We start from the raw sequence: 26,480 nt of genomic DNA, 5'->3' as shown, positions 1-26,480 counted from the left end.
TAATCGATCTAACAGTGAGATTAATTGATAATAACTTAATAGTAACATATCTCGATCGTTACTTCTCCTTAAATTAGTAAGGATGAATAGAGGTTCTGTACCAACGCCTAAATTCTCGAAATCATTTACAAAAAAAAAATAAAAAAATTCTCGAAATCAGCAACCTTCTGTCAAGGTATTGTACCAATCAATTGCAGAATTTCTTTTCCCATGAAGCTATGCCATCCTTTATGGGAAATTTCTACAATATTATACGTGTCAAACTTTTTGATTAAGATATTTTGAATTATTATTTATTTTATAACCAAATTTCATTAATTTTGTCTAATAAACTTATTTTCATTAATAATCAAATTACTTAATTATTCTTTGTAAAATTTTCACAATCATCTTAAAAGACAATTTAACAAAAAGAATAATGAAAGGTGTAATCCCTGGCCAAAAGGTAAAAGCAGGAGCACCCCCACCCCTATCGCTAAGGCAAATGGCTAAAAAGCTTAAATACATAATTATTATTTGAATTTTGATAAGGTAATTTAACAAATGAATTAATATTTTTCATGTGATAGGAGATAATTTTATCTTTTATACATCATAAAAATATCTAAGGTGTATATAGGATGATACAAATTGAAGAAAGAAAAAAATAATCCCTACATATTTTTATGTGTTATAAAAAATAAAATTATCTTCTCAGAAATATTAATCCCTTTGATAAATAATATTTTGATTTTTTTAATAATACATGGAAAAGTTTAAATTAGGAATGATACATTTAGGTTAGGAAAGACCCTCAAACTTCAGTAAGAAGAGGAATACATATTTTATTTTTTAATATGTATAATAAGTATATATGTTAACTATTAAAACAGTTACTTTTATTATTTACGTTACAAAATAATTTATTTAATTTAGTCATAACAAATAAATATGATTTTTTTTTTTGGATACATTCGTTACAAAATAAATGTGACTTATTTTACAAGAGAATGTGATTTTTATTTAAGCGGACAATATTCTTACATTGATAAACTTATTTTTACATTTACGTTCATATATATATATATATATATATATATATATATATATATGTATATATTTAATGATTAAAAACAATATAGCTTGACAATTACATGGTTGAGTATATGAGTAATAAAAAAAAATCTAACAAATTTTTTTTTTTTGATATATATATCTAAGAATTTTTTAGCTACATGATTCATAAAATGCATGGATGCTGATGGTCTGCACGATCGTAAGTGGCAAAGAAAAATTAATGAAAAAAAATTATAAACACCAATAAAAAAAGGGGTTTGATTTTCTTACGTTGAGAATTTAATTATCATGTTATAGAGATAAAAAATATGTGTGACTCATGTCTTAGAAAAATTATATATAAGACTCATGTCAGTACAAAAATCGAAAGGTGCGTATAAAAATTTTAATTCTCGTGTTGAATAAGAAGTATAAAACCCATAAAAAAATCATAACCGTGGTGACCGCAAAGTATCGGTTTGGGAATGCAATAAGATTGAAGAATGTGCAGGGGTGGACCACGCGAATGATGGATGGAGTGTGGCATAGCATACTCTACACTACACTACAGGTCAGTCAGGGATGAGATTGAGATCAACAATTAACAACTTGGGATTGTATTACCCGAGTTTTGTCAATTTCTTTAGATCCTCTATTTATGGCAATCAATGTTACGTTACGTTACGTACGAGCTCCTCCTTACGCTTTTATTTCTTTCTTTTTCATCCCGATTTTTTGTAGGGGTTTTGTGTAGCAAAAATTTTCTGATTTTTCTAAATCTTGCTCCTGAACTCATGCTCAAAACAAAACCTTAAAAAAAAACTCTCTTTTTTTTTTTGGTACATAAAAAAAATAAAATAAGAGTCTTTTAAACAAAACTTATACTATTTCATTAATAGAATGTGAATAAAGGCAATGAGGAACTGGCACGGACCTCGTGACTGTGTGTTGTACATAACAATAACATAGCGCCGTTACGACCGAAGCCGAGGACGGAGTCGTTGGAGCCGTGAGTCAATGTAACTTCCATTTAACGTCTCTCTCTCTCTCTCTCTCTCTATCTTTGTCTGTCGACTCAATGTAACTTGTTTAACCTTTGCTTTGAAGAATGAAGATCCTTCGCCCTCTGTAATTTCAGCAATACCACTATCATTTCTATTTCTATCTATCTCTGATTCTCTGACGTAAATATCATTTTCTACTCTTCCTGAAATATCTCTTAAACCTCCTCAATGCTTCATTTCCATTACACGGAGGATTCTGAACTTAACAAATAGGTACTGAGGTTTTCTCAATTCGTTGAGACAAACAGCGGAATTGTTTGTTCGAGTTGATATTTGCTAGATCTTCAACCCCCCCTCCCTTCCTTTTTATTTATTGTCTCGTAGCTAAAAAAGTTTGTTCCTTTTAAAAGTTTTTTTTTTCCCTTGATCAACTCTGATGAAGAGAGAGACAAGAAAGGTAGTTGTAAGCTTTGGACTTCATTAACAATTAAGATCTGATTCATTTCAAATTTATATGTCTGCTTCCCGTTTCTCATTGAGATTCAAATAGATAGTTTGTTAGTTGTTCTATTATTTGAATCGTTGGAGAATGGAGATACTCAGTATTTGTCGGTGAAGTGCTTTGTTTCTCCTGTTGTCGTTTTTCTGTCTGATTTCATCTTTCTTTCCAGTGCTTGCTAAAATTGATATGGTAATGCCTAGCTTTATGTAGAACCAGAACCAATTATGGTTTTTATTTCTTCTTTGCTCAAGAAAATTTTAAGTGGTCTCAAAAACCATGTAGAGCTTCTGATTTGCAGTGTACTAATAAATGTAAACTTGTCTGTGTACTATCATTGGACGCCCCATTTTGTTTTGTTTAGCAACTGAGATAAAATCGCATGGTGATTTTATTGGGTATTTATAATGTTGCAAAATAAAAATAAAAAAATGTTTGTTTGGATATATGACAGAAGGATTTTCAAATACCCGAAGGATTTCAATAGGATAATTTATAATTTATTTCCCAAAATACGGAATTATAGGGTGGATTTCAAAATTCCCTCTTCTAGTAACTTAACTCATCCTATACAAGTTCTTTTTTCTCTCCATGGCTTCTGCCAGTCAAGTTTTCTCTGTTGCAAGTCTTTACCAAAATACACAGCTCATCTCGCTCAAGCTGGTGAATTTCAAACTTTGTATCTTCAGTTTTCGATTCCATGTACATCCCAGTTAACAACATTTCTTTTCCCCCAATTTTTTGGTACTGTCACTGGTTATTTGTAAAACTGTCTGATGGTAAATCTGCATCAATGCTGCATTTGTTTTTCCACTGTTTTCCATTTTTAATTTGATATTTTTCTTGCGGTTTCTATTGTAAACTTGTATCTACGTGATTTGGTTAGACAATTAGGAAATATAGAGACCAGCTTGTAGGAATTAAAGAAAGAGCAGTGGAGTTTGCAACAATGTAGATGAGGATCTAATCATGCTTTCGGCTTTTGCTCTGTCTTCTCTCTTCCCAATTGCAATTACTGTTTCCACTTTCTCTGAAAAACTAAAGAAAAAAAACGAAGCTCTATATCCCTTTCTTCATTTGAAAAGAAAGTTACTCAAGGCCTTAGGTATTACCGTAATGTTATTCATCGAGTTTGTTAATGTGCTGTAGTAAATTTCCAAATTAGTTTTTTATTTTTGTTAAAGTTAATGATCCAATCAAGGAATTTTGTAAATAATGGAATTCAATTACAGCAACTGAATTTCCTTTTAATTTAAATTCCATAAAATTTTTAAAATACTCCATCCATACACACAAGTGCTTTTTAGATGGATTTGGATTTCTTTGTAGATGGTTTCGTTGACTTCAAGATTAATATAGTTGTCAAAGTGATATGCTTTACAATATCATTATTGTTCTTGTTTCAGATGAAAACTACTTCAACTTGAGGCTGTTATAGACATATATGCAAAATATCTTGAATTCAAAGTGTGGCAGTTGGGCATTTCCTAAATTTCCCAAAGACATGCGGTCAGCCTATTTTCAGCAGAAATGAAGAACTTGCAGGTTCTCTCACGTTACATTCCTTTCATGTTGTTACTTAGTTTGCAATATCCGCAAGGATGACCCTATCTCATTAATTTTATGGGTATATTGCATCCGACCATATTGGCAGTTAAAATCAAGATGTGAATGCCTGATATTGTTCCTTTTAAAATGCGATTATACCCAACAATTCTTGTATACATGCTGTGGTGTTTGCAGGTGAAAGGACAACTTTTCCATAAGGAAACCATTTAATTCAATCAATCAGATGCATGTTATCCCCAGATTAGTTGAACATATAATGTCAGATATGAAACATTATTGGGGTTTGTTATTATATTTTAGTTAAACATTTTATGGATTGGCAGAGCACACAAGAATTACAGTCTTCAGCTCAAGCTTCTCATGAGTCCCAGAGTGAACAACCAAACAATCACACAACTGATGTTCCCGTCAAAGACTCAGGTTCACCATCTGCTTCAAGCAATGAAAGCAAAAAAGTTTCACGGCAGGATATTGAGCTTGTAAGACAATCCATTATTTGTTAAAATTTTTACTGAACTCTCTGTTTTTCCACCTGCTTTCTATCTTTCATACTTTACTGGATAGTTAACAGAAGCTAATTTGGACTAATATGTTTTTTTCTTTCTTTCTTTTTGAATAAATATTCAAACAAATTTTGTAGGTCCAAAATCTAATAGAAAGGTGCCTACAATTATATATGAATAAAGATGAAGTGGTCAAAACACTCTTGACTCGGGCAAAGATAGATCCTGGATTTACAACTCTGGGTAGCCTTCTTGAAGTCTCCGTCATGCCATTTTTATATTTATTCTAATAATAATAAAAATAATCTATTGTATCAGTTGTTCAAATTTTTATTTACATAAAGTGGTTATCTTTTCCATGAGTTAATGATGTGGAAATAAATATAATTTGATTGTTGAGACATATTGCTTTTGTAAAAAATGGCCTTGGCTGCTTTTTTTTTTTTTTTTTTTTTTTTTATGTTTTCCTTTAAAGGTAGATGCTCCCAGATCCCATTGCCTTCTGTTTGAGTTTATTTTTTTTCCAATTCAGTATGGCAGAAGTTGGAAGAAGAGAATGCCGATTTCTTTAGGGCCTACTATATCAGGCTAAAATTGAAAAAGCAAATACTTTTGTTCAATCATTTGCTTGAGCATCAGTATCATCTGATGAAGTGTCCCTTGCCTACAAAGGTTCCATTGGCTCCTATACAGAATGGAATCCATCCAATGCCTGGTAAGTTCTTGCCTTATACTGTATGACTATTAGTAAACAGTTAGTTTTGAGGGATGCCACTTACATTTCCTTTATTCTGTTATGCAATAATTATTCTGACTGCACTGTTAAATTCCTAGTCAACATGGGTCAGACCATGTCTTTCATGAAAAATCACTAATATATGTAGGTCTTGGCATATCGAGCGACCTCATGTATGTATTAAGGTCATAAGCTAAATGTCTAATATATTGGGCAAATCACTAATTGCACCGCCCTCCCCTTTAAGAATAGTTAAGCGCTAGAACATTGGTTCCTTAACCTAATAGATACTTGTGTTTTTTTTTTTATTTGCCAATTTGCTTTTGCTTTTAGCATTAGATGAGCTTCACCATTTATCTTATTCATAACTGCACAAGTTCAGTTATTTTCTTATCTTTTTCTCTTTTGTCCTGTAATTCTTCAACACCATTTGGTTGCAGTGCAGTCAACAACCTACCTATGGGATACCCAGTGCTACAGCAGCATTCCATTCCAGCAGCCATGGGCGGTGGCATATCAAGCTGTCATGTGGTTAATGGAGTCCCAGCACCCAGCAACTTTCATCCCATTCGGACGAATTCTGGGAATGGGTGAGAACTTATCCAATTCCACATGCTTCTTTCTTTTTTATCATTCGTTGGACAAGAGTATAAGTAAGGTCTTCTCCTTTATCCATGGGTTTTCCCAATGGCCTTACCCATTGGCGGCATTTGTATTTCAGTTTGTCTAAAATAGTGAAATATTTAATGGCTGCTGTGTTCATAAGTTACAACTGGTTTTGTCAATGAACTCTTAAGTGGCTTGACGGATAATGTTTTTCTATGTGTTTGCTAAAGTGACCATTGTCTTGGCAGGCATTTGATTTATCTGTAGTGGTTACCACACAATATCCAGCAAAAGATATTCTCCATCTAAATTTATTGAAGATATAAAAACAATCATTTACCTTCACCTAACAACTTGAGCTTTTAAAGAGACTTGATAATTGACATGGTATGAGAGTTTCTATCATGGAGTATTCAACAGTTCTAATTAAAGTTGAATTTCAGCACATTGTCCATACTTCAAGTCTAAAGCGCTCTTGTATTAGGGTACATGTTCAAGATATAAAAGCTTAAAGCTTTTAGGAGAGTTGGCCGTTGATAAAATTATAATGGCTCAAACACTCAATTGTGTCCCTTTTGGGTGTTTCTGCATTACGCACATTATGCTTGGATTGTTGTGGCTACTTGAATGTTAGTTAAATTGGTGTCATGTAGAGCAACTTCCTGCCCTTCCTCTTTTTATGTAATTTGCTTGATAGAATAATGGCAGCTGCTTTTATCCTTGTTGAAGTATGGTGATGGACCACAGTGCTCCCGGTATTGCTCCTATTATTCCACCAAATAGTGCAATGTCATCCTTATCAGAAATGCCAGTGAGTCCGGCATCAGTAGCATCCAGTGGCCATTTCCCCTTCAGTACGTCTGAAATATCAGGAATGGGCACAGATACATCTGTTCTTGATACGGCATTTACATCTGATGTGGCAAACTCTGTAGGACTGCAACTTGCACCAGATAACGGCACTGGCATTTCTAGATCACTGGATCAAATTCAGTGGAATTTTAGTCTATCTGATCTAACAGCGGATTTGTCAAACTTGGCAGGTAATTTCTTTCTTTTACTCTGAGATCCGTTTTTGGATATATTGTTTAAGCTAGTCAAAGGACATGTGGGAGTAAAATTGTTTTAGATTTAAAACTTACGAAGTTTCTGGGACCTTTGGGTTCTGCTTTAATTTATTTTGTGTGTAAATATATACCCTTTGTGGACATCGTCATGCTTTGTTTATGAATTATCTTTCTCTGCAGATCTCGGAGCTCTGGGGAACTATCCTGGTTCACCATTTATGCAGTCCGATTCAGATATTTTGCTTGAATCTTCAGATCAAAAGGACATAGGTAATGGTGAGTGCTTATATGTATTTTTCCTTTTGTATATTTATTTTTAATCTTAAATTTCAATAAGTTTGGTGAATAATATTGGCCACAATAGATTTAGATGTCAATCAATAGGATCAACTAAATTCTGAACTTACGCTGAGTGTAGAAGGTGCCAAGGTACTCCGGGGGCAAAGAGTAATGTCAAGCTTGCATTAAAAATCAATTTTCAGGGACTTCAAACCGGCCTGGTTTACAGTCATTAAAGATATCTATAACCTAGACGTAGACTGTAAACTTCTATAAAACCTGGTTAAAAGAGGCGAACATATTAAATAAATCAAAATACAAAACTTGAATGTGAAATACATTACAAATAAATCAAAGCCTGAAGATTTAGGTTAAAATAGGTGAGTATGCAAAACCATGGAGAATTGGAAAACTTAGGAGAGACAGAAATTTAAACAATTTAAGTAAGATAGAAATTAAAATATCAGAGCTAGAATACATTTAATTAATTATGTAAAAACTTTAGGTAGTTATCTTCATCAACATCAACATCAACAACACCTTTATCCCAAATTAATTGGGGTCGGTGGTAGATGAACCCACATGAAAGATACAAAACGGTTGAAAAAAAGTAAAAAAAAATAAAAAATAAAAAATAAAAAATAAATAAATAAATAAATAAATAAAAATACACAAATAAAATAATAAAATAAAATAAAATGAAATAAAAATATATGTATATATAAATAAATAAAAGTAAAAAAGAAAGGGACAAGAAGAAGTGGGGGAAATGAAGGGGAAAAGGACTAAAAAAGGACCATCTGGAACATAGGAATAACAACGAGTCTAACTCTCCACCATACTTATAGCTTTTCTCCATTCCTTTCTAAGACATACTGTCCGCCAATCTATATCCCACTCCATTAAATCTTGTTTTACTACTTTCCCCCAAGTAAGCTTCGGCCTACCTCTGCCTCTTTTTATGTTTAGCTCTTGGTAACAAACTTCTGTTCTTACAGGAGCATCCATGGGTCTTCTCATCACGTGCCCAAACCACCTCAATCTATGTTCTCTCATCTTTTCGGCTACCGGTACTACTCCGACCTTTCGTCGAATATCTTCATTTCTTATCTTATCCATCCTTGTGTACCCACACATCCACCTTAACATCCTCATCTCTGCTACTCCCATCTTATGCTCATGTTGCCTATGTGCTGGCCAGCATTCCGCTCCATATAGCATTGCCGGTCGTACTGCCGTTTTATAGAATTTTCCTTTTAACTTCAGGGGAATTTTGCGGTCACACAAAAATGCAGATGCACTACGCCATTTCATCCACCCTGCTCTGATTCTGTGATTTACATCCTCATCAATCTCTCCACCATTTTGTAAAATGGAGCCCAAGTATTTAAAAGCATTTTTTTTTGGGTACCTCTTGACCATTTAGATGCACAGGTTCTTGGTCCTCATCTTGTACCAGAGAAACTCACACTTCAGATACTCAGTCTTGCTTCGACTTAATGTGAATCCTCTGGATTCCAATGTGCTTCTCCACAATTCAAGTTTTCTATTAACACCCTCCTTGCTCTCATCAATAAGCACAATATCGTCTGCAAAAAGCATACACCATGGCACTTCCTCTTGAATATCTTTTGTTAGTTCATCCATAACTAAGGCAAATAGGTAAGGACTTAGAGCCGACCCTTGGTGTACACCTACCGTGATAGGAAAATAACTTGATGATCCGTTACAAGCTTTTACACATGTAGTAGCCCCATCATACATATCCTTGATTGCCTTTACATACTTTAATGGAACCTTTTTCTTCTCCAGGACCCACCATAAAACTTTCCTTGGAACCCTATCGTATGCTTTCTCAAGGTCTATGAACACCATATGCAAGTCCTTCTTCTTTTCTCGGTATCTTTCCATTAGTTGTCGCATCAAGAAAATGGCTTCCATGGTACATCTTCCTGGCATAAATCCAAATTGATTTACAGAAACCTTGGTATCTCTCCTCAAGCGATGTTCAATAACCCTCTCCCACAGCTTCATAGTATGACTTATTAGCTTAATGCCTCTATAGTTTGAACAATTCTGTATATCTCCCTTGTTTTTGTAGATAGGCACAATCATACTTTTCCTCCATACATCAGGCATCTTATTCGTCTGGAGAATCTTATTAAAAAGATTGGTCAACCATTTTATTGCCACATCCCCCAGGCCTCTCCACACTTCAATAGGGACACCATCAGGCCCCAAGGCTTTATTAGTCTTCATCCTCTTTAAAGCCTCCTTAACTTCATGTGTATTAATTCTGCGTACAAATCTTCTATTCATATCATCATACGCGTCCTCTAAGTCCACCTCGCTTGTATTTCCATCCCCATTAAACAGCTTGTTGAAGTATTTCAACCATCTTTCATTTACATCTTCATCTCTCACCAGAAGTTTTTGATTTTCATCCTTGATGCATCTAACTTGAGTGAGGTCTTTACTTTTCTTATCCCTTATCCTTGCAAGTTTATAAATACCTCTTTCACCATCCTTGCTCCCAAGACTTTTATACAACTCGTCGAAAACCTTGCCTCTCGCTTCTCGCACTGCTTTCTTTGCATTTTTTCTCGCCAATCTAAATGTCTCCTTTTGTTAGTTTATCTTCTTTTGTTCAAAATGTCTCCTCCCATGGGTGGTCCTTGGGGAGAAGCAGTGTGAGTGCCTTGGTGCTGACTGATTGCATGCTTTTAATTATTTTTTGCACCAATAAATGAGCTAACAAAAGGTTCAATGTTCAAGGTAAAGCATCCTCGGGTGGCATAAAAGTCATACCCATTCTCATCAATTTAGACATGTGGCATAAAATTCAATTTGTAAAACTAAATGTAACCGCATACAAATGGTTATATAGCAATTTTTTTTATAAATAAAAGTTAAGATATTGGACTGACTGCATTTCAACTTGCAAATTTTGATGGATTGTTGTTATTTAAGTTGGCAATTCTGGTAGCACCTGGTTTCTGGTATTACTTCTTAGTTTCTATAGTTAAAGGTTCAAGTTTGATAGTAACAAAGATACCTTTGTTTTTATTTCAGTGGATGACTTCTTTGTTAATACAGAGCCCCCAGGGTCTCAGTCAGACGAGGAGAGAGATCTTAAATGAAGTTGAGGCATGTTATGTTTCACCTTAAAATTGTTAGTTTAGGTAAAATTAGGATTAATAAATGCTCGGCATACAAGCTTACTGTTAAAGTGTAGGCAACCTGATGTATAATATCATCAGCATGAAGATAGAAAATGTCATTTGCTAACTGTAGTTGTAATCTTTTTAATTCTTTTGAGAAAACTGCTATTTGGGAAAGTTGGGGACTGTTTAGGATGAAATTGATGCATTTGGATATGTATTGGTTGGATCCTTGTCAACGTGAAGGTTGATGTGATTCTACTAGAGAGTTTCACATTACAGTTAGTGACGATGCAGAATAATTTTACTTTGTTGGAGATGAAGTGTAACTGCAATTTCTTGTCTTTAGTAAGGTACAGGAGGTTTTTATATCATAAAAACTCTTGTTTCTGTGTCACTAGCTATATAATAGGGGTGGAAAATTATGAAGGAATATCGCCCATGCATGTTTGTGCTTGTGGCAAACATTGGTGGAGCGTAATTTTATGTTCCCCCCAGTTCATGATTATTATGGACATTTAACAGACGTGTATATGAGCTTTTTGACCTTTTTGTCCTTTATTAATTAATTAATAACCTTTTGTCCCTTATTGAAAATTATTTATTAATCTTTCTTTAATCGATTAACGTGCATATTTAATCAATTAAATGGTTAAAATTGACAAAAATCATTGACTTGAAGATTTAATCGATTAAATCTTCAACTTAATTGATTAAATCTTCAACTTAATCGATTAAATCTTCAACAAAGGAAAGCATATTATGCAATATTCATCCCTGAAAAAGATAAGGTCCATATTCAAGCTAGTTTCTCCATCAATCAATTTTTACAAGTCAATGGGACAATTTACAAAGCCTTATAAACGCGTGCCAGTATTATAACATTTAAGATCAACATCCAAAGTAACTTTCAGAAACATTTCTCTTAGCTTTGAAAGCGTCAAAATCACTTTATACTCAAGTCAACGATTTTTCAAGATTTAATCGATTAAATTGAAGATTTAATTGATTAAATCTTCGAGTCAACGATTTTTGTCAATTTTGACTATTTAATCGATTAAATCTTTAACTTAATCGATTAAAGAGAAGTAGATTAATAAATAGTTTTCAATAACAGGTATATCTCTATATCGTTGCTCGCTGAACATAACATCTCTAAAGTTGTATTGCCCCATTAGAAATACTAAAATTTTAAAACAAGAAATATTTGTTGAATTTGGTTAGGTTTTTTTGTTTTTTGTTTTTGTACTTCTTAACCTTTTTTTGGTACTTCTTGACCTTTTTTTCTGATCAAACATGTTTATTAGTCATTCGTGATAACTTTTGTATATAAAAATTTCATATCAATAGCATTGCAGAAATTATTAATCCTTTTTAGTTTTTTAAAATGAAAAATTAAAATAAAATAATTTTTATAAAAAATTTATATATTTAAAGTTAAAATTTTTATTACAATAAAATAAAATAAAAGTAAGTTATATAGTTATTAGATTTAAAATTTACGTCTTTTTTTATTTTATAAATTACAAATGTATTTAAATTAATTTAATTTACAATAAATTTTGAAAAAATATTATTGTTTAAAAATTTTAATTACAAGTATTTTAAATTATTAATTTAAATATTTATTAAATATTTTGCTATTAAATATTAAAATTCATTGTAAAAAAATACTAAATGGGTAACCTACTATGAAGCACCATACTTCAAAATCCCTGACGTATCGTGTCCGACATTTTCTGACACTCACCGACACTCTGACACTTTCCGACACTCCAATACTCGTTGCAAAGACTCAAAAAAAGTTCAAAGGTTACGTTGCGTTGCATTTTGAGTTCCAACTATTATATTCGTTAGATTACGATTACTATTTTATTGAGTTTAATATAAACATTTGAGATATCTTATGTTTCTTTGCAAAATTGATGATATTATAAGTTTAGCTTTATTTTTTTTTAAATTATTAAATATTAAATATAATATACACTACATAAATTAAAAATATTATATAATATCAAAACGTGTCCTAACGTGTCAAAATTTAATACTTTTTAAAATTAATGTGTCAGAATGTCATATCGTATCTCGTGTCCTGTATCAGTGTCGGTGCAACATAGCTAACCTAGCTATTTCGGTATTTGAAATCTTACTTTCAATTGAACCTCAGTGAAAAATAAAAAAAAATATATAGTCATAAGTCGCCGACACTTTAGCGAACAAAATTTCAAACAAAAGCAATTATTAAAATAATAAGCAAACGGTTAATACACATTACCAAAAATAAAATAATACAGCTTTTTGAAATGGGTTTTATAAGAGTTATGTTATAAAAAAAGTAATTGTGTAATGTTATAGAGATTCATTTTGCGTGCCGTAATTTTTTATTTATTTTTTCTTCAAAAAGTGTGAACTCTACAAAATATTATGTGTAAAAAAAATTATTATGTCATGTTAAATAAGAAATGTAAACATCTTTTTCAAATCGTTATTCTTGTGACGAATGTTTCATTATTAAAGTCTAGTATTTCCGTATCTGAATTTTCCGAGGTTCGTACATTCAGAGATAAAAGTCTAATGGTAATTAATATATATAATATAATATAATGGGAAATAATAATCTTATGTTACATAAGATTGTTATCTTATGCACAAGACACAAAGTAAACGTGGAATCCATTTTAAATTTTTTTTTCTTCCTTATTCTCTCTCCTCTCTCTTCTCTATGTGTGTGTAGGAGATAGCTCTTCTCCTATGCAACATGAGAAAAGACAATCCCTAATATAATATAATTGAACATAGAAACTATTTTGGTTTCGTACTGCATGATCTGTTGTGCTGACTTGACTCTTCTTACAGCGTAGACTCAGTCTATTTCCTTGTTATTTCTCTGTTTTGTTTCTGTCATTGTTGCAATAACAAGATAGCCATCAATATCTCTCTCTCTCTCTGTGAACTGTTAAGCCAGCAAAAGCTCCCTCGAAGCTTCAGGAACAAACTGGGCTACAAAGACTGCATGTAATAGAGAAGGGCAACTTCAAGACTTGGCTTGGCAAACATATATAACCCTTTTACACTTATGTAACAGTCTTTGCATATTTAAGGTTGGTGTTTCCTTTTCCTTTTACTCTCTGCAATTTCTTCTTCACGACCTTTCTACTTTTTGCAAGTTGTTTCGTATGGTTCAAGTCCCTTCTTCTTCTTCTTCTCTCTTAAAAAATTGCCGTGTCTCATGGTTATTTACAAATTCATTTCTGTCCCTGGTTGAGGTGGGTTGGTGTGGTGCGTACTTGACTTTGGTTGGAGATTGACTTGACTTGAATTTAAATATCCAAGTTGTTGATGGCTATATTTTTGTAATCCTAACTTATATTATAGTTAAATAAATCACCTACCCTTTTATTTTCTGGTTACGTTCCGCACTACGTTAACTTTGAGAGGAAAATAAGTTTTAATTTGACGTTGGCTTTTGCAGGCTTGAGTTTTCTGTTGAATCATGAGTGCAAAGGGACCTAAATTTGTGAGGTTTGTTTGCTCAATCCTGGCGTTGCTACATATTTCTATTGTCTTACTTATAGTATTCTTTATGCACACATTTAGAACCGCATATGGTGCCACAGTTATTTGCTTCCTGCATTCAAAAAGGGCTTTACTGACTTGTATCAAAAAATAATGAAATTTAAACAAGTGAAAAGCTCCATTTTTGTAAAGCATGATAGATTGACATCAAATTGCGAAGTTAATTATCCAAATTACCATACTGCAATTATGGTTGAGGTGGTAATACTCGAACAGTAAATACTATGCTTAGTTTTCCAAGTTGGGTAATCACGAATTTTAAATTAATGACAAGATTACCAGCTGCTCTATGTGTTTAGTGTTCTCCATTTTTTTCAAGTTCTCACTCCATTAACAGATTTTGGTAAATTTAAGCCAAATAACTTTCCCAAAAAACACCACTCTAACTCTAGCTTCTTCTAGTAATGAGCTTTGATTATGATATCATTTTGATTTTGGAGTATGTAGTAGTCAACCATTGAGGTGTTCCATTGATGCTCACATATATCTGATAGATGCTAAGTTTATATTTCTCTCCATCCAGGTTTGAGGACTGGAGATCAGAGGCATCTTTTAGTACAGAGCAGGAAGGTTCGGTTAACAATGGATATCAGAAAAGAAAAGGTAGACCAAGTGCAAGTTCTGTTTTAAAGAGTATAAGAAGAAGAATCGAGAGTGGTTCAGAGAAGATCAAGAACTTGAGAAGACCTTCAGCTGTTCATCCTGTAAGCGATGGACAAACCAAAAAGCTGGCTTCTAAGTCCAAAATTCTTGATCCACAAGGGCCAGTCCTTCAGAAATGGAACAAAATCTTTGTAATCACATGTGTGATGGCAGTCTCTGTGGACCCGCTGTTCTTCTACACTCCAGTGATCAATGAAAATCTCAAGTGTCTTGATCTGGATGGAACATTGCAGATTACAGCTAGTGTTCTTCGCACGTTCTTTGATCTTTTCTACATTCTTCACATAATCTTTCAGTTTCGAACAGGGTTTTTTCCTCCTTCTTCTCGTGTTTTTGGAAGGGGTGAGCTTATTGATGATCCTGTGGCTATAATGAAAAGATACTTATGTTCGTACTTCATCATTGACATTCTATCAATTATTCCACTTCCACAGGTATCTCCCTCTTCAAATCATTCTTAACTCTTTTTTTTAAAAAAAAAACTTTTATACATCATTAGCAGTCAAATGGCGAGTGTTAATGGATACACATATAGCAGTCAATTGATTTTCAGTTCAGTTTGATGTGAAAGACATAGTTTGATGTTGTTTTTAACACTTCAGGTGGTTGTTTTAGCTATTGTCCCAAGCCTGAAAACCTCACTTCCATTCGTAGCAAAGGATTTGTTGAAGTATATAGTATTAATCCAGTATGTGCCAAGACTTGTGCGGATCTATCCACTATTCAAAGAAGTAACTAGAACTTCTGGCATATTGACTGAGACAGCATGGGCTGGAGCTGCTTATAATCTTTTTCTCTATATGCTAGCAAGTCATGTAAGCTGATTTTATTACTTATTCAGATACACTTATCTATGTTCATAGTTATCATGCTAAGTTTTATGATGATTATTATTGTAAAGAAACAATTCAACTCAAAAGCTTAAACTATTAAGTGAAGGTCTTTTTAATGATTTTTTATATACCTTCAACTCACCTCGTGACATGAGAGTCTACTGGGCTTGAGGGCTGGATAATGCACAGGTCCACGTGATAAGAAACTCCACAAGAATTAATTAATTATTAATTAAATGGGGGGCGATAATAATCGAACCCGTGACACTGAGACTATGATATCATATAAAAAATCATTTCAACCCAAAAACTTAAGCTTTTAAGTGAAGGTCTTTTTAATGCTTTTTATATATCTTTAACAATTATATTTATCAGATTGTTGGATCCAGCTGGTATCTGCTTTCAGTAGAATCAGAGGTGCGGTGCTGGAGCCGAGAGTTGAAGAATGCTTCCCTCTTTCATGAATCATACTTGGGCTGTGAACACGGCAATCAAAATGTCATATCACTTCTCAATAGTACTTGCTCTTTCATTGACCCTGATCAAATCCAAGACCCAAACGTCTTCAATTTTGGAATATATTTCGATGCTCTAGACTCACGTGTGGTAGAATCAACAACAGATTTTCCGCAGAAGTTCTTCTACTGCTTTTGGTGGGGATTGCGTAATTTAAGGTTGGTGAATAATCTCCTGTGTCCTTGTCTTCATATGCAACATGCACATTTTATGAACTATTCAACTTTTATATCCTTATCTTAATTTCGACCCAAATTTTATATGGATTTATTTGTGTTTGTAACATCTTATCAACAAATTTATTAGAAGATGGAGGCTAAAAGCATGCCAAAGGTAATAAATTTTGTCATCTTTTGCAGTTCTCTTGGACAAAACCTCAAGACAAGTACTTATGTCGCGGAGATAATCTTTGCAATCTTCATTGCCATCTTTGGATTGGTTTTGTTCTCATTACTTATTGGAAATATGCAGGTAAGTAATCTTGGTCAGGACTATATTAGATCATAGACATAATTGGTGTTTTTTTTTTTGTATTAATAATTGGTGTTTTGCATATATTTGTGTGTTGATACCCATATGGGTTGTGTTGAATATTAATTGTTGCAGAAATATCTGCAATCTACAACAGTTAGAGTTGAAGAGATGAGAGTGAAGAGGAGGGACGCAGAACGATGGATGTCCCACCGTATGCTACCAGAGAACTTGAAGGAAAGAATCAGACGGTATGAACAATACAAATGGCAAGAAAATAGGGGTGTTGAGGAGGAGACATTGATTCGTAACCTCCCTAAAGATCTCAGAAGGGACATAAAGCGTCATCTTTGCTTAGCTTTACTTAAAAAAGTGTGTATCATCCATAATCATCTAATTATTTTTTATCTACCTATAATGTGCATGTTACATGTTTAATATGAACATTTTATGTTCTTATTGTTGCTCTAGGTGCCATTGTTTGAGAAAATGGATGAGCAGTTGTTGGATGCGTTGTGTGATAGACTGAAGCCAGTACTTTATACGGAGAAGAGCTACATTGTTCGTGAAGGAGATCCAGTTGATGAGATGCTTTTCATTATGCGTGGAAAAGTTGCTACTATGACAACAAATGGTGGAAGAACTGGTTTCTTCAACTCCTTATTTCTCGAGGCTGGTGACTTCTGTGGAGAGGAGCTTCTAACATGGGCTTTGGATCCCAACTCCTCCTCAAATCTACCCACTTCAACTAGAACAGTAGAAACTATATCAGAAGTTGAAGCCTTTGCTCTCATGGCTGATGACTTGAAGTTTGTTGCTTCCCAATTTCGACGTCTTCACAGCAAACAGCTCCAGCACACTTTCAGGTAAGGCTTGATATCATTGTTAATTTCTTTTTCTTTTCTTTTTCTTTTTTTATCTTTGATGATGCATCATTACATTTTGTGGAAACAGGAAACAAGGTACAGATATAATTCAAAACCATAAATTTTGTTTAGGTTCTTACTCTCAGAGTAATTTGCTAATATAGTCCCATCAAACTCATTTTAATTATGAGTTCGTTTTTTCTAGAGTTACTTTAGATAACTTTGTCTAATGTTCACCGAAACGACGTTGTTTTATTTCGGGTTGTAATAGTCTTTATCATTCTAATTTTTTTATTTTTCAATTCCAAAACGAGTCGTTTCTAAAGTAACATTATATACTTTTTTCCTTTGATTAAAAACTTATATATATTAGCAAATAAAAGCGTTATAAAAACTATGTGAGGACCAATATTATAGTAGTAGTCATTCTTCATAAAAGCACTAGAGCGTATCACAAATGCATGGGGACATATATATGGGGTTATGGTAAAGATCTTAGAATCAATTGTCTCTTAAAATTAGAAGGAAAAAAAAAGTTTCATAGCCTGATTCAGCAATTTGTTTATTCAGGTTCTATTCCTCCCAATGGAAGACATGGGCTGCATGTTTCATACAAGCAGCTTGGCGTCGATACTGGAAAAAGAAGATTGAGAGGTCATTACGTGAAGCAGAAGACAAGCTACAAGATGCTTTTGTAAATGAGGATGGATCCTCTCTAAGCCTTGGTGCAACCATATATGCATCAAGGTTTGCTGCCAATGCATTACGAACCTTGAGAGAAAATAGCACACGCAACAGAATGTCACCGAGACTCCTACCTCTGTTGCCACCAAAGCCAGCTGAGCCAGACTTCACTGCTCAGAAACACTAGGGGAGTGGTCGTTTTAAGCAATTTAATGCGAGTTTAATTTTAGATAGAAACTAAACTCGCAAATGGGAGCATGGTTAACATACCCATACTCCATGACAGTTGTGTGTGCATATGTAACTTGAGAGTGTTGCTTAAGAATTCCTTCAATAACCATTTGTGGATATGTACTAGCAAGAGTTCACTATGAAAATTTACTAATTTTGAACGTTTACACTATGCTGGTTCTATAAGACAAGTATATTCATGCTGAAGGGGGAGCAGCTGAAGAATGAATTTCCTGTAGAGTAGTCTTATTTATAGCACAAAATTTTATCCTTATTAGACAATTCTGGATATTTGTGTTTAATCATATCCACTTTAATTAGCAGATACCTGTTGGTTAATTTTTATTTATATCTACTTTATGGCTCGTTACCAAAAAAAAAGAAAAAAAGAAGAAACTTAAAAGAAAGAAGGAATTGAAATTTGGAGAAGAAAATGAAAGAGAAATATATTTTTCATATATTTAAAAGATATTTTTATTTATTCATGGCTGACTAGTGCAACCCTAGTTGGCAATTTATTTTTCCAATTCCTTGTCACGCTTCTAGTTGCAGCACCCGACAAGTAAACATTCCAAGCAGGACTAACAGTCCTAAATCATAAAGGTTACTGCATGACGAGAAAAAAGAAATAATATTAATCATTATCCAATTTCTAAGTTGCAGTTAGAATTCAAATTGAATTTAAAGAGAACTAAGAATAGTCTTACTCTTGGTGCAATCAGTGTTCTGGTCAATAGGAGGAAATGTAAGAGAAACGCCACAATCTTTGGTAAGTTGGGGTATACGATTAGGATCATACTTTCCAATGGTGGCCAATCCTTGCTTGAGGCACTGGCATATAGCTGTTAGATCTTTTTTAGTTGTAGCCTCGCCACTCAGTTTCTTGACGCCACTGCAACAAGCCTGAGAAGGCATCTTAGGGCTGTTTTGCTGCAGAAAAGTAGTGCAAGGTGCGAGCTCCCCAAAAACTGTGGGGCATGAGATTGAAACATCAGTAGCTTCAGAGCTTAAAAGGAGAATAACAATGGATAGAAGCCAAGCTAGGCGATGAATGGTTGCAGCTCTTGGCATTTTCATTGTTAATGAAGTAACCAACCCGCTTAAGAACTATGATTAGTTACTTGACTGCTATTAATTGAGGACCAAATATAATTAATATATATAGAGGTTTGTGCAATAGTTTGGTTGGCTCGGTCTACTTGCATTGCATGCATGCAATCTTCATGACTTCCAACTAATGAGAGCCCTATAGTATTGGCAACTAAGGTGCCTTCCTAGGTTGGTTTTGTCAATGTCATTCCAAAGGCATGATTAACCACGAGCCATGCTATCTAATGAGTCACTCACAGCAGAATCTCTCTGTGTGTTTTCCTTTTTTTTATTCTCTCTCTATTTTTTAATTATTTTGTCAAATAAATGGAATGGATATTTTGTTAGCTGTTAGCTCTGTTATGTTAATTAGCATTTATTAATAGTAATTTTGGGAAGAACCAAACGACGTTGTATCTGCTGGCTTCTTGGTCTTTCTTCTTTCCTTCCTTCCCATGAATTTGGATTGAATGGTAGTACAAAAATGATAACAAAGGTTAGGGACTATGATATGAGGCTTTATGTTATTGCTCAGCACTCGCTTTATTGGTTCTTTTCTAATGGTTAATGAAGGAATATTGAGGGAGAGATTCTTGGGATTTTTTCTGGCTTTTAATTTACCATCCCAATTTGTGTTTTGAGAGATGTTCTGACTCAGTTTTTAGTTCTTGTTGCTCTTCCTTTTTATAATTATGTTTCCTTTTATAACTATCAACACCTAACTATGGAACATTGCCTCCTGATACTCCTGCTTGGTGTCAGGCCCCATTTGATCCTCAAGGACTCTTAAGGTGAGTACACTTTGTCATCTTTCTCTTTTAGAATGTCATTTTCAATGATTGCTTTTTCTTGTTGTCCTTAATTTTGTGTCACTTGTGGAATTGTAGTTCAGTAATGGCTGTTGTTACCTGCTTGATTGGCTCACACTACGAACATGTTATTGTCCATTTTAAGGTAATTCTCACATTTTCTTATTTATTATCTCTTTCCTCATTTGGTTACAAGTATCGAAGTTGTTTCCTTATTGCTGCATGCAGGATCACAGAGTTAGAATCATATACTGGATGATCCCAACCTCTTGTCTTTTAGTTGTTGGTAATTGCCTTGGACTTATTTGGGAAGCATTGTCTTTACCTATGTCTTACATGTGACCATTGTGCTGTTGACATTTCTATTCCTTTGTAGATATTAACGTAGCTCTTCTTGTAGGAATGCATATAAACAAGGTTCTCTCTTCTTTGTCGCTACTTGATGGTTGAGAGATTTAATTTCTTGCTTTAGAAAGAACTTTCTAACTATTCTCTTTCACTTTTATCATCTACTTTTGCAACATGTAGCATAAAGTTATCTAGCTCTATATACCGGTATTGGTCTAAATGGGCCGAGTTTCCTTCTTTTCATACTCATTCATTTTTAATTCTCATTGAATTTGCTCAAGTTAGCACCATTCTTTAATCATCTTCTCGATGAATTCTTTTTCTTCTTTTTTCCTTGCAGGTTGATGTATGTGGATATAGTCGCATGACTATGGTTATGGAATGGATGGGCATGCATGCACTAATGATTTATATCCTTGCGGCTTGCAACGTTTTCCCAATTTTCCTCCAAGGATTTTATTGGGGAAAGCCTCAGAATAACATTGTAATTTTTATGTCCCACTCAATTTTCCTCATAATTTTTAATTTGTTATTACTTACACAATGTTTTTACAGATAATCATAATTTTTTATTATGGCATATTTGAAGTTATAGCAGGAGTTCTATATGCTTGTTGTAACATCCTCGTCTTGAGTCGGTTCATTAACATACATATGGTACTAAAGCGCAACATAATTAAACATGCATAAGCAAAAGACTTAATTTAAATTTTACTTTTAACTTGCATAATTCTATGAGTTAACTTTTTCCTTTTTTCTTTTCGCCTGATGTATTGTATAGCATAATCTTTTCCGAATTAATTTTACTATCAGACAGCATAGTAGCTGTAAACTGGACAAATCCCAAGACTGAATCCCTCTTGTTAATCAATTCCTGATATACAAAACAATCCAGTATACATATATAGATATAAAATATCCATCAAACCTGAGACCATCCATAGGCACATATAATTGGCTCCATGCCACTACATATCTAATCATTTACATAAAGCGTACACATGCAACTGACTAAATACATATGTACATATGTGCCTGACCATCGAATATACATAAGTAATGACAGAACAATCTCTCAAAATATATACAGGCTATATACACGATGAAACGGTCATACATCATGACCTCAAAATAAACACGTAACATAGTATCTCAAAAGAATATAGTTTAACATAATAACACTAATTGATAGTAACAATATTCTATCTCATATTTATTATATAATTTAATATAAATTTAATTAACCGATTGAACCAATAACTCAATACTTTAACCGAATCAATAACCGAATAAAATTTCAAAACACTGCTTCCGTGTATTCACAACACAAGAATTAAGAGGTATTAGGATATCCTTATTTATTGATGCCTACACTATTACTATCCTATACTTTATACAGATAATTAAATATTAATTAAGAAGTCACTAACAGCACCGATTGGGTGGAGAATTAATCCAGAATAGTTTATTCAAGAATTGACAGATCAGTTGACCATGCACCACTCACTACTAGCTGCTTTTTGCAGAATGTGAAGTTTTCAACAATCATTCGAAAGTAACCCTGTCAAATTTCGAGGCCACGTCCAAGGCACCAACTTCAACTTGTTACGTATATACACAAAACAGCTCTGAACCATTGATACTGGGTTGTATAACGTAAATGATCAAGCTTACTCTATTAATTTTTATGAAGCACTACTTTATGGCACATTACCAGATAAATAAATGAAAGAAACTTAAAGAAAGAAGAAATAGAAATTTGGATAAAAAAATTGAAGAGAAATATATTTTTCATATATATTTGCAAGAGAGGTTTCATATATATAAGATATTTTACATATTCATGGCTAACTAGAACAACCCTGGTTGACGACCTTACTTGAACAGGATCTGTTCTATAGGCTCGTACCTCTGTATCCTTGAGTTCTAAGGAGACAGGAACCTCAGAACAACCCTGGTTGGGAATTTATTTTTCTAAGTCCTTGTCACTTTTCCTGGTCAAGCTCCTGGTAGAAGCACCCCACAAGTGAATATTCCAAGCAGGATTAACATTCCTTAATCATAAAGATGATACTGCATGACCAGAAAAAAGAAATAATTATCATCATTATCCAATTTCTAAAAGTTGGAGTAAGAAGTTAAATTGAATTTAAAAGAGACCTAAGAATAGTCTTACAATACTCTTGGAGCAATCAGTTTTCTGGTCAATAGGAGGAAGTGTAAAAGGCAGGCCACAATCTTTGGGAAGTTGGGCTAAACGTTTAGGATCATATTTTCCAATCTTTGCCAATCCTTGCTTGAGGCATTGGCATATAGCTATTCGATCCTTTTTGTTTCCAGCATCACCACTCAGTTTCTTGATGCCATTGCAACAAGCCTTAGAAGGCTGTTTAGAGCTGCTTTGCTGCAGGAAACTACTGCAAGGTAAGACCTCCTTAATAACTTTGGGGCATGAGATTGAAACCATAGCTTCACATCTTAAAATGAGAATAACAATGGATAGAAGCCCAGCAATGGTTGCTGCCCTTGGCATTTTCATTGTTAATGAAGTAAAACGTTTGAGAATTATGAATAAATACTTAACTGCTATTAGTTTAGGACCAAATATAATATATATAGAATAGAGGTTTGTGCAAGAGTTTTCGGTTGGCTCGTCTACATGCATTGCATACAAACTTCATGACCTCCAACTAAAAGAGAGCCCTGTAATATAGGCAGCTAAGGTGCCTTCATAGGTTGGTTTTGTAAATGTCATTCCAAAGGCATGATTAACTACGTCCCATGTTTGGAAGTAATTTTTTTCAAACCTCTTGAATTTAATGTTTTGTGTAAAACTTTCAGTTTTATACATACGTGAAAATACAAGTAATTAGCTTCATATATAAACCAAGTCGATCTACTAATCAAGTAATAACCATTCCATTTAATTAGCCTCTGGATTTTGATGGATTTCCCATTGCTTTGATCTTATCAGGTTCTTTGCTGCCAGGCTTTTTCTTTTAAAATCGATTCCTCTGGATAAACTTCCAAAGAAGCTGCTTAATACAACTGATACAGAGAATCTAAGAAAAGGTAAAATTCATTCATACTCTATTAATCATCAGCTATGAACAGTGCTGATTTATATACAAGATCTGAAACAGAAAAGTGCAAGGTGTCATAACCACCTGATGCCAGCAAAAACTACAAAAAGGAATATACGTGGTGCAAGGCCAAAATGCAAAGCTGTTGTAACAAACTCTGATATGATCTGGCACTAAATATTATCAGCTAAAATAACTAAAATAAAAATTGAAAAATACAATATATTTAACACTCCCCCTCAAGATGGAGAGTGAATGTTAAGAACACCCATCTTGGACAACAAATTAGACAATGGAGCAGGGTGAAGAGCCTTGGTCATCAAATCTGCAAGTTGTTGAGAGCTAGGAACCGGAAAGGTGAGTAGACGTCCGTGAGTGAGCTGATCGCGAACGATGTGGCAATCAATTTCAATATGCTTTGTCCGTTCATGAAAAACAGGATTGGCTGCAATATGGAGAGCGACTTGGTTGTCACAAAAAAGATGAGCAGGGGCTGAATTTGGAACCTGTAAATCAGTCAGCAAGGAGAAGAGCCATAATAATTCACAAGTTACATTAGCCATGGAACGATACTCGGCCTCAGCTGATGAACGAGCAATGGTGCTTTGTTTCTTAGACTTCCAAGAAATGAGAGATTGGCCAAGAAATACGCAGAAACCGGAGACTGATCTGCGGCTGTCCGGGCAAGAAGCCCAGTCTGAGTCACAAAAAGCATGCAGCCGCAGGGAGGATTTGGAAGAAAAAAATATTCCCTGCCCAGCAGTAGATTTGAGATATCCAAATATGCGTTGAGCAGCTAGAAGATGAGGCTGGCGAGGAGCAGACATAAATTGACTTAAATGATTGACTGCAAAGCATATATCCGGCCTGGTTATTGTCAGATAAAGAAGGCGACCAATCAGCCTTCTGTATGCAGTAGGGTCATCCAAAAGAGAACCTTCAGATGCTGATAAATGAAGATTAGGTTCCATAGGTGTGGAACGAGGCTTACAACCAATGTGGCCAGAATCTTGAAGAAGAGAAATGGTGTACTGGCGTTGACACAAGAAGATGCCAGTAGATGATCTTGCAACTTCAAGTCCTAAAAAATATTTTAGAGGACCAAGATTTTTGAGCTTAAAGGAATTATTTAAACTCTCAGTTAAATGCTGCACAACAGGAAAATTGTTAGAAGCCACAATAATATCATCAACATAAACTAAAATGGCCATGAAACAGTCAGGTGAGCTGCGGGTAAATAAAGAGTGGTCAGCATGGGATTGAGAAAAACCAAGAGAAAGAAGAGTTGAAGAAAATTTGGAAAACCATTGTCGGGAGGCTTGTTTCAATCCATAAATGGATTTTGTTAAGTGACAGACAGCATTAGGAGGCAGAGACTCCCCCTGTGAAGCATATCCAGGAGGAAGACGCATGTAAACTTCTTCATTCAATTCTCCATGAAGAAAGGCGTTGTTAACATCCAATTGAATTAAATGCCAGTTGAAGATGGCAACAAGAGCAAGTAAGGTTCGGACAGTGGTGATTTTGGCCACAGGGGAAAAAGTCTCATTAAAATCGATACCTTCTTGCTGTGAGTAGCCTTGGGCAACTAACCGTGCCTTGTAACGTTTAAGGGAACCATCCGAGCGAAGTTTAACACGGTAGACCCATTTACAACCGACTGGATGCTTGCCGGTGGGTAGGGATACAATTCTCCAAGTTCTGTTTTGTTCCAAAGCATCAATTTCAGCAGCCATGGCAGCACGCCATTCAGGGAGTTGGGAGGCTTCAGAAAAAGAGGAAGGTTCATAATGGGTGGAGACAGCATTGATGAAGGCTTTGTGATTTGGGGAAAGTTTATCATAAGAAATGTGAGAGGAGATAGGATACTTGGTAGAAGCTTGGCAAACATAATCTGTGAAGTGGGGTGGGGGTTTTCTGATACGGGAGGAAGGAGTTGATGACGATGGAGCAGCAGTGGTGAGAGATTTAGTTGGAATTGAAACCAGAGGAGGTAATGCAGGAGGGGATTTAGTGAAGGGAAAAACAGTTTCATGAAATATGACATCTCTTGAAATGAAAATTCGATTGGACTCAATGTCAAGCAATTTGTATGCCTTATAGCCAGGAGGATAACCAAGGAAGACACAAGGCAGAGACCGAGGGGAGAATTTGTGACGATGCTTAGGTAGAGTGGAACTGAAACAGAGACAACCAAAAACACGTAAATGTGAATAAGTAGGAGATTTGTGAGAAAGAAGCTCAAAAAGAGTCTTACCATGTAGAAGAGGAGAAGGAGTTCTGTTGATCAAATATACTGCAGTGAGAACACATTCAGACCAGTAAGCAATTGGAACATTAGATTGAAAATGTAAAGCACGAGCAACATTTAAAATATGTTGATGTTTTCGCTCAACAACAGAATTCTGTTGTGGGCGATCAACGCAGGAATGAAATACCTGAATACCTTTGGATGAGAAAAAAGAGGTGAGAGACAACTCTGGTGCATTATCACAACGAATGGCTTTAATGGAAGACTGGTACTGATTGAGCATCAGTGTGAAAAATTGAGGAAACACAGTAGCAAAATCAGATTTCTGTTCAAGCATGTAAACCCAAGTGAATCGAGTGGCATCATCAACAAGGGTTAAAAAATATTTTGCACCCGTAACAGAGATAGGGATGAATGGTCCCCAAATATCACAGTGGATCAAGTCAAAGGCATGAGAAGAAATTTTTGGATTTAAAATAAATGGTAAACGTCGCTGTTTAGCAATCGGACAGACAACACAAGGAGAATTAAAATCAGAACATCCAGTAAAATGCAAAACATTTTTCATTGAATGTAAAACAGAATGAGACAAATGCCCCAA

At 34.4% G+C, this 26,480-nt stretch overlaps 4 protein-coding genes and 1 pseudogene across 7 annotated transcripts; 3 read left to right on the top strand and 2 right to left on the bottom strand.

Annotated features, from left to right (window-relative positions):
* Positions 1–1,962: 1,962 nt before the first annotated feature.
* On the top strand, positions 1,963–10,993 carry LOC133297816 (uncharacterized). 4 transcript variants are annotated; one of them, XM_061497026.1, is made up of 9 exons: positions 1,963–2,054; positions 3,945–4,083; positions 4,431–4,586; positions 4,748–4,853; positions 5,143–5,325; positions 5,792–5,936; positions 6,682–6,995; positions 7,200–7,295; positions 10,371–10,842. In XM_061497026.1, the coding sequence occupies exons 2-9, from the start codon at positions 4,069–4,071 to the stop codon at positions 10,436–10,438; spliced, it is 1,083 nt and encodes a 360-aa protein (XP_061353010.1). In that variant the 5' UTR covers positions 1,963–2,054; positions 3,945–4,068; the 3' UTR covers positions 10,439–10,842. The 4 variants fall into 4 exon arrangements, with proteins under 4 accessions (XP_061353010.1, XP_061353011.1, XP_061353008.1 ...); XM_061497027.1 differs by lacking the exon at positions 1,963–2,054 and adding an exon at positions 2,069–2,312 and having other exon boundaries at positions 7,200–7,289; positions 10,371–10,993; XM_061497024.1 differs by lacking the exon at positions 1,963–2,054 and adding an exon at positions 2,071–2,312.
* Positions 10,994–13,380: 2,387 nt separating this feature from the next.
* Positions 13,381–18,539, top strand: LOC133297826 (cyclic nucleotide-gated ion channel 1). Its single transcript, XM_061497035.1, has 9 exons — positions 13,381–13,560; positions 13,932–13,981; positions 14,559–15,132; positions 15,301–15,513; positions 15,907–16,205; positions 16,407–16,518; positions 16,654–16,890; positions 16,990–17,384; positions 17,955–18,539. Exons 2-9 carry the CDS (start codon positions 13,953–13,955, stop codon positions 18,253–18,255), a joined length of 2,160 nt encoding a protein of 719 aa, XP_061353019.1. The 5' UTR covers positions 13,381–13,560; positions 13,932–13,952; the 3' UTR covers positions 18,256–18,539.
* Positions 18,540–18,980: 441 nt separating this feature from the next.
* LOC133297806 (non-specific lipid-transfer protein-like) lies at positions 18,981–19,376 on the bottom strand. The gene has a single exon (XM_061497010.1). The coding sequence runs from the start codon at positions 19,374–19,376 to the stop codon at positions 18,981–18,983; it is 396 nt and encodes a 131-aa protein (XP_061352994.1).
* Positions 19,377–22,414: 3,038 nt separating this feature from the next.
* Positions 22,415–22,496, top strand: LOC133297830 (small nucleolar RNA U3; annotated as a pseudogene).
* Positions 22,497–22,600: 104 nt separating this feature from the next.
* Positions 22,601–23,084, bottom strand: LOC133297805 (non-specific lipid-transfer protein 1-like). The gene is made up of 2 exons (XM_061497009.1): positions 22,722–23,084; positions 22,601–22,618 (listed from the first exon to the last, which is right to left on the bottom strand). Exons 1-2 carry the CDS (start codon positions 23,082–23,084, stop codon positions 22,601–22,603), a joined length of 381 nt encoding a protein of 126 aa, XP_061352993.1.
* Positions 23,085–26,480: the final 3,396 nt, after the last annotated feature.

Source organism: Gastrolobium bilobum, unplaced genomic scaffold, assembly GCF_033153095.1.
Source record: "Gastrolobium bilobum isolate Gb01-03AN ecotype WA unplaced genomic scaffold, APGP_CSIRO_Gbil_v1 utg38240, whole genome shotgun sequence".
NCBI lineage: Eukaryota > Viridiplantae > Streptophyta > Magnoliopsida > Fabales > Fabaceae > Gastrolobium > Gastrolobium bilobum.
Note: the sequence above shows the minus strand (reverse complement) of the source record. Positions and strands in the feature narration are given on the sequence as shown.

Excerpts from the sequence above, each read along its gene's own strand:
- LOC133297806 (XM_061497010.1), bottom strand. The coding sequence starts at position 19,376 with ATGAAAATGCCAAGAGCTGCAACCATTCATCGCCTAGCTTGGCTTCTA.
- LOC133297816 (XM_061497026.1), top strand. Across the intron at positions 5,937-6,681 it reads CGGACGAATTCTGGGAATGG|TATGGTGATGGACCACAGTG; the intron begins GTGAGAACTTAT and ends TCCTTGTTGAAG. Across the intron at positions 7,296-10,370 it reads TCAAAAGGACATAGGTAATG|TGGATGACTTCTTTGTTAAT; the intron begins GTGAGTGCTTAT and ends TTTTTATTTCAG.
- LOC133297805 (XM_061497009.1), bottom strand. The coding sequence starts at position 23,084 with ATGAAAATGCCAAGGGCAGCAACCATTGCTGGGCTTCTATCCATTGTT.
- LOC133297826 (XM_061497035.1), top strand. The coding sequence starts at position 13,953 with ATGAGTGCAAAGGGACCTAAATTTGTGAG. Across the intron at positions 16,519-16,653 it reads TACTTATTGGAAATATGCAG|AAATATCTGCAATCTACAAC; the intron begins GTAAGTAATCTT and ends TAATTGTTGCAG. Across the intron at positions 17,385-17,954 it reads CAGCTCCAGCACACTTTCAG|GTTCTATTCCTCCCAATGGA; the intron begins GTAAGGCTTGAT and ends TTGTTTATTCAG.